Below are 7500 nucleotides of genomic sequence, written 5' to 3'. Positions count from 1 at the left end.
GTTGTCTTCCTCTGAAAATCTTGTCTCAGTGCCACCAGCGCTCTGCAGATTTGCTGAAAACATGGATTGCAAAGAACAAAAAGGTTTTGGTATCAAGGGGTGCACAGTGCTGGGATGTGACTGCTGCCTGTGTTCACCCCAGTGTTGTGGCTTCAGTGCTTAGCTCAGTGCTCAGGTTCTTCATGGTAAAAACATCTAATTCCACCAAGTGTGTTTTGTTCTTCAACAAATAATTGAACAAATATGGATTCCAGGTAATATTTAGTGAAGGAGTGCTTAATGATCCTTTTTGGATGGGATGTGAGCTCTCTGTGTAGAAACAATTCATCTTGAATGCTTCAAGTTAAGAAAAATATCCACTAGGAATAATATTTAGCATTCTCCATGCACAATTCATTTAAGAATTTCAGAGGAATTCACAAACATTAGCTCAGAAAGCTTCACAACACCCATCTGAGATCAGAAAAAAAGCTGAGATGTTCCTTGTCAGCATGGCTGTGGCACTGGGAGCACTGAGGCTGAAAGCTCTCATGGCGCGTGGTGGGCACAGGGTAGGGCAGACTCAGCATCAAGGCTACCTCCTAACAGGTGTGGGAGAAAGACCAGAGATGGAACAGAAAAGCTGTTGTGCTTAGGCAGTCCTCAGTTGATGAGTCGGTCTCCGGAACTCGCAAACTCTAAAAAATAATAAACAACCCAAGGCAGATAAAATTAGAATAAAAGTGTGGCTAACACAAATTTTTTGTTTTATGGGATGTTTGAAACTCTTGGTGGCATTCCTGCAATGGTGTGCAGAAAACCCGAGTGCAAGGGAACCTCCAAGAGAGGAGATTCTGTCAGCCACAATGGAACTCCAGCTCTCATTCAGCTAAACAGCTGGATATTGTCTGCAGATTTTGGGATAGCTGAATTGACAGCACTGACTTATCTATGCTCAACAGAAGTAAAACTAGTCATCTCCCTTGGCTGTTAGATATGGGAGATCACTCCTTCAGCATTAGTACCCCATGTTGATATTAGGGTCCTTTTCAAGGTTTAACTTAAAAAGAAGAGCCATGATTGTAGGCACCAGTTTGTAGTATGGGGCAGTCATTTGTGATGTTCCTGTCCAGACACCCCAAAGTTTTGCAAGACAGTGTGGTGTGGCACAACTGTTATGAGATTTCTTCTCAACTCCCATAGGGCCGTATTGGGTACTGATGAAGGAAGGAATTTCTTGGCATACCTCCTGCCAGGAATATTATTTGCACATGAAAATTTCTGCAAAGTGTTTATAGCTAAGATAGTCATTTGTACAGATTGGTGTGAATAAGTAATAATGGCTCATAGACTAAATATAAAAGCTCTGCCTAACCTTGATATTCAAAATGAATAAAGTTGGACAGCACAAATCGATGGGGTGGTGCCTCTGAGAAACTCTGAATAGGGAGTCCTGAGCCTTGCTTGTTAATTGGTGCCAATCACAAGCCCTAAACCAAAACCCTTAGTGCTCTTAAATAATTATTATATGTGAAATCAGAACTCCAGTAAAAGAGAAGAGGAGGTGCTAGACTGTGGACTTCCTCTGATGTCAGGAGAGGAATTAGAGACTTCCCTCAATATGGCTCAGCCCACTTGCAGGTCTTAGTATGACTTGTTTCTTTTCAAAGTGATTTTTGAGAGTGAGGAGTAGAGGAATGAGAGTGGAACCACCACCCCACAGCACATACTCAGCAGCCTGTGCAGAAGTGCAGCAGGTCTGCACCCTTTCACGCTTTTCCCCTTCTCATAAGTGCTTGCTGTGTTCCCGTGAGGCAGTATTGCTACAGAATGGTTTGCTGGGAGATGCCTCAATGGTACAGTTTAGTCCTAAATAATTGCTAATTGCCTCACAGCAAAAAATCAGCTGGATTTCTGTGCAAAGGTAGAGTTACTTTTTACAGCTGGCACAACTTGGAGAGGTCATAAAACAGGTTCTAATCCTCCACGTTCCTTACCTTTTAAAAAAACATGACTCAAACAGGGCCTTTCTTCGGGCCAGATCCACAGCTGAGCCTCACTGGAGTCAGCAGGATTGGACCGAGTCCCTTTGCATAGCTAGAACTATCAAGCTAGAGGCAAAGCCAAGAGCTTTTTGGAAGACCGGTCCTTCGTTACCTTAGAATTTTTTGGGATAGAGGTCATTACTGCTAATGTAAGTTGTGAAGAAACAAAAAACAAGAAACAAATTTTCATCTGATGTTAGTCACTGCCTTTGAAGTCAATGATTTATTGAAATCGACATTCCCACACCAAACTAAGATATGGCCCGGAGTCAATATATTTGTAGTTGTTGAAAAATTAAAAACACGAATTTGCCTTTCCCTGGCAATAATGTTCTTTTTATGACAGAGGTCTTACTGTTTAAAATACATACATTAACTAATAAGAAAGTAGTGGTTTACTAGCAGTGTTCTATTATGTATAACTATCATAAGATTGTATTAAACTTTTTAAAATTGGCTTTACAGTTTGATGAAACTAATAGATTTCAATTTTGTATTTTCATAGATTCTTTCTAAAGTTTTTCCTCAAGTGCAATCAGAACTGTTTGAAGAATGCAGGCAACCCACGAGACATGCGACGATTCCAGGTACAGATATCTCCTACAAATACCACATAGGATTTACTCGAAATTTCAAACTTCTTGAACTTTTGTTTAATGAAAACCTAGTGTCAGTCTTCTACTTAGTGTAGTTTCAATGCTATGTATCCAAAATGCTATGACTATTTTATAAATTCCCTGCTAATTTAAATGCTTGTTTCTGGGACCTGGTCAGTGCTGCACTGGGCTGTTACGGATCATTGTGATGTAAGTGGGTACCTTCTCAGAAAGCATAGTTTTCAACACCTCCATTGTAGTATGAGCTGAGACTTGTGGAGATTTTACATATGTAAACCATGTAAACAGCTGTTAGAAATTCAGCTGCGGAACTTGGTAAAGTCTGGATCTAGTTTTTCCTTTCATGTTTACAACTTGTAAATCCAACAGCAGTGGTATAACCCACATATTTTTATCTGATTTGTATTAGAAAATGCTTAATACTTCACTTTCTCCTTACAGCTTTTGAATTATCTTGTGGTGAATGATAGCACTACAGAAAGACATCTGATGTGGTGGACAAATTATTTCCTCCGTATTTGGGGTCACTTGAAATGCTTTCTAAGAACTATACATGTTTTGTTTCAAAAAGATTTCCAAAAGATTCATATTTGAGACTAATAATAAGCTACTATTGAGATGTTCAAAACTTTCTTATTTTTGAGAAGAATAACTTGTGGTTAAACTTGATAGCAAAACATGTGACATCTGTTTTCATGCACAGCCAACCAACCGGTGAAGCCAGAACACTTGAGCCAGCCAACAGAAAAGATCTGTAGCTGGAAAAAATATTTCTTCAAAACAATTGAGCCAAGCTTCCATTTTTCATGCATCTCAGCTTCACGTGGCATTGGTGATATTGATCCATCTGAACAGAACAGAAGGTCAAACCTGGAATGAGTGGAAATGCCCTCTTTGTCTCACCGATGACTAAATGAAGCATCAGTCATGAGTGATCTTGTGGTCGACAATGGAACCAGTAGACACTAGAAAGACTTTCCTGGGTCTCTTTAGCTAATCTCCCTGCTTCTCAGAAGGTTTAACTGGACTTAACAGTATGTCAGATCTTGAACAATATTTTTAACTGGTTTCACTGTCTCAGCACCTTTTTAGGTGTGTTGCAGGAATAAGCCAATATAACAAAACATAGCATGTCTACTTTCTTTTGCTGAACTACAGTATTTTTCCCTTGGTGACTGACCTATATATACATGACAGAACAAAAATAGTTGTCATTTTTATATACACCTTTCCCTGTCTTCTTAATATACTGCGTTGTAGGAACCAAATCCAGAAGTCTTTGCTGAAATTCACACCTGTATGTTTTGCAATATTTTTTAAAGTCTGCAAATCTCATTAAAAGTGAAAGCCGATAGCCCAGTGGCATGGCGGTAGCTCTGTGCTTCGGTGAGTGTGCAACCTCAGCACTCTCCAAAGTGGATGTCGACAGGAGTGAAAGTGTCCACTTCTGGGACGAGAAAGATAGGGGAGCAGAGCAGACTGGCAGAGAGCTGCCCTCGGGCTGTTCGAAAGGAGAACGCAGATGGCTGTCTCAGAGGAGGCAGAGTACACAGAAAAGGTGCTGTGATAGCTGAAAGCTAATTATGGGTTGTGAATAAGAAGCAGGATCAGAGGTGATCCAAAACACAGAAACAGATAAGAATTGTCTTCTGATGCCTGAGACTAGTGCTGTGGAAATGGAGAATAGTTTTTTTTCCCTCTTTTTTTGCTCATTATGTGCTTGGGTATGTGAGCTGGTGTGAGAACCCTGAAAATCATTTTTGCTATGTCCAAAAGTAAAATAAGCAGAAGACAAAAGCTAAAATTTGTACTAGCCTTTGCCACCATCTCCACGGCCTAACACAGCCTCACATAGCTGCTGCCCATGAGGACTCTACTAATGCTAAACCACAAAGAAAAAGCTACTGTGATTATTGCATTTAGCAAATCTGGAACCCGCACCATAAGGTCCATGCTGAAGCATTTAAATAAGATGTAAAAGTCAAGCTGGGATAATAACAACCAACCTCTGAAGCTATGTCACACGCAACACACGCATGTCTCACAATTTCCTCTTCGGCTTGTGGTCGTGAAATATCATTTCCAGAATGAGTTTCACAAATCCATTGTGTAGGTGCTTTTATCGAGAAGGTTGTGTGTTTTGCATATGTTCCTTTTCCATTTTCTACTGAGAAGCAGCTGGAAGCCAAAGAAGGCCCTATCCATCATCTCTTCTATGGCCGGACTCTGAACCTGGACACAAGAATAGGAGCCTTTCACTCAAAAATAAAGGAGGAAATTCCATTGACATACCAGGGTCAATCACCATCCAAATGAACTTGAGAAGGGATACTTTTCATGGATTGAAAACACTTTCACTATTCATATTCAACTCAGTCTTTTCAGATGCAAAAAAGTTCATTATCAGACATTAAATGTAATTGTAAAACTGACCTGGAGATCATTTACTGAAGAAAAAATGGGGAGTTACGATGGTTCCTGATTTATTAAGCTTTTTTTATTTGGAATCCTCACAACCCTTCATTTGAAGACAGTCTCAAGTGAACAAATTTTAATTAGATAAACTATCTAATCAATATATCAACAGATCAATCAAAACAGCAGCTTTTAAAATGAGTGGCTAGAGGGGTGTTTCTGAAACTAATGGCTAGAAGAATATTTCCCTGAATTGAATTCATTTGTTAGCATAATAGGAGATTAAACTCTAATTAGTGTAGCAGGTTCTGAAGAGAAACAATTGTGAGCTAAAAATCACCAATGTTAGCCACATAAACAAAGATGTATTCATAGTTGTCATTCACTTTGCTTCAAGTGAAAAGTAACAGATTGTGATGTTGTTTTGTCTCAGAAGATCTATTAATATATCTCAGTTCCTGAAAATATGCAGACTTCTTAAATTCCTTTTTTTTCTTCCTTTTTAGGTTGTTGTATCAACAACAGTCAATGTGGATGGCCACGTTCTGGCTGTCTCAGACAACATGTTTGTACACAACAATTCCAAACATGGAAGGCGGGCTCGCCGCCTTGACCCCTCAGAAGGTACGGCTCCTTCTTATCTGGAAAATGGTAGGCACACATTTACATGTCTTTTTTTTTATTTGCAATGCTTTTTTTTTTTTTTTCCCTACCATACTTTATGTTGATACACCATTACATTTATTTTTCCATAATTTCTTCTTCCATCAATCAAACCACTCATTAAAAAGTCCATTAGTATTTCTCAGCCCCTCTCAACCGGAATACGGTCACTTCTGAATTTGCTTCTGACTCTTTTCTTTATTTAATACTTGCAGTTTTGCAGTCACAACCAATTTTTTTTTTTTTTTTGGTTCTGGTTTTGCTTGTAGCTTTTTCTTGCTATTTAATTTGACTTGATTTTATTTTGGCTTGTCATATTCCTTGATCCAGAGGTACAGTCTCAGGTTATGTATGCAAGTTTAAGTGTATGGTAAAAACATGACCAAATCTGCAAAGAATTTACTGTGAGGTCAATTTCCTGTTGCTGGGCCTTACTGCAGATTACAGCAGTGGCGTTTTTGTATGAGAAAAACAGCATAAAATGTTTTTCTTCAGACTGACTCAATGTGATTGACTTCTTGCCTGGACTGCTAAAAGAAGATAGGCTGAGATGAAGAAGAGAATGGGAAGTGTCTCTGAAAAATCCAGAGGGTCTTTCTGGAGCCCACCTTCCTCTGAGCCACTCACACACCGTTGCAGCTGCGCTCTTGCGCTAGCACTCGTATCTCTGTGTACTTCCCCAGAAGTACAAGATAGTTGTTTAGATTCAGATATTGGTTCTCACCACGAAGTACGTCAGTGTATAGATACAAAACAGCTCTGAGGTACTCTGGTTTTGATTAAAGTGAAATGCGTAGAGGTCAAATGCATTCTGAGTTCTCAAGGAGTTAGAATGGCCAGAACCATGGGCACCGGAGCGCCCTGAGCGTGGCCAGCCCTAGGCATCCATTGCCACGGGGCTCCTCGTGTGAGCTGCTACTGCCACAATGATGGGATCGTGGCTTTTTACACTAATAAAATTAATTAAAGTAATAACGGAACGCTAAGCCGCTAATACAATCATTGCCATTTTATGTTTCGAATGATACTTACCAATGGGCATACAGAAAAAATGAATGTGGCGAGCAATGATTACCAGAAAAAAATACAATCTAGACATCAAAAAATGGAAAGCAATTTGTGAATCTGCTGCAGTCCACACACACACAACTAATTTGTTTTTCTGCATTAATAACTAAGGTATAAGAGAACAAAAATATAATAATTAAAGGTCGCCCTGAGCACAAGAGTCATTATGGTCTATGACGTATTGTTTATCTCTTTCATATGCACTGAAAGTAGGTGTGTGTTTTGCCTAGCAACCGTCACTAATGAGGTTCACAATTAAGAAGGTTGAATCCTTTCCTCTAGTCCTCCCCTTCCCTAGAGAGAGAGAACTAGCAACATTATAGGTTCAAGTAGGCATGCTCAGCCCTGTGGTGTTAGGTTTTAGTCTGGGTCCAAATTCAGCCTCTTCTAATGAGCTATTATGATCTTAGCAAAATACAAGTATTTATTTTGGTAAGCTGTATAAAAAAGAATTTGACTCTAAGCAGAAAATATCGCTTAGAAAAATAAAGGCCACTTGTACATACTGCAGAAAATCCACATAAATTTCTCCAACGGGTGGCTCCTTTTTGAGAAGTGGTAATTGATTTGCTTTATTTAAATGTTACAAATACAGCACCAAATCCTCTCTGCCTAACCTCTCATAGACACTCATTCGTGCAAGCTGGACCGTTAAAAATGAATGTGAAAATCTGAGCACTCCTTTTTACCTTCAAGTCCCACTTCTAATAACA

At 39.4% G+C, this 7500-nt stretch overlaps 1 protein-coding gene across 3 annotated transcripts in view; it reads left to right on the top strand.

Annotated features, from left to right (window-relative positions):
- Positions 1–2528: 2528 nt before the first annotated feature.
- The window catches only part of EBF3 (EBF transcription factor 3), a 39972-nt gene continuing 35000 nt past the window's right edge, over positions 2529–7500 (top strand). For 2 of the 3 annotated variants that reach the window (XM_019617921.2, XM_031554560.1), the window contains exons 1-2: positions 2529–2611; positions 5563–5707. In XM_019617921.2, coding sequence (XP_019473466.1) covers positions 2597–2611; positions 5563–5707 — 160 coding nt within the window. In that variant the 5' untranslated portion in view covers positions 2529–2596. The remainder of the gene's footprint in view (positions 2612–5562; positions 5708–7500) is intronic. The other variant, XM_019617922.2, reaches the window with a different exon arrangement.

This window comes from Meleagris gallopavo, chromosome 8, assembly GCF_000146605.3.
Source record: "Meleagris gallopavo isolate NT-WF06-2002-E0010 breed Aviagen turkey brand Nicholas breeding stock chromosome 8, Turkey_5.1, whole genome shotgun sequence".
Taxonomy (NCBI): domain Eukaryota; kingdom Metazoa; phylum Chordata; class Aves; order Galliformes; family Phasianidae; genus Meleagris; species Meleagris gallopavo.
Note: the sequence above shows the minus strand (reverse complement) of the source record. Positions and strands in the feature narration are given on the sequence as shown.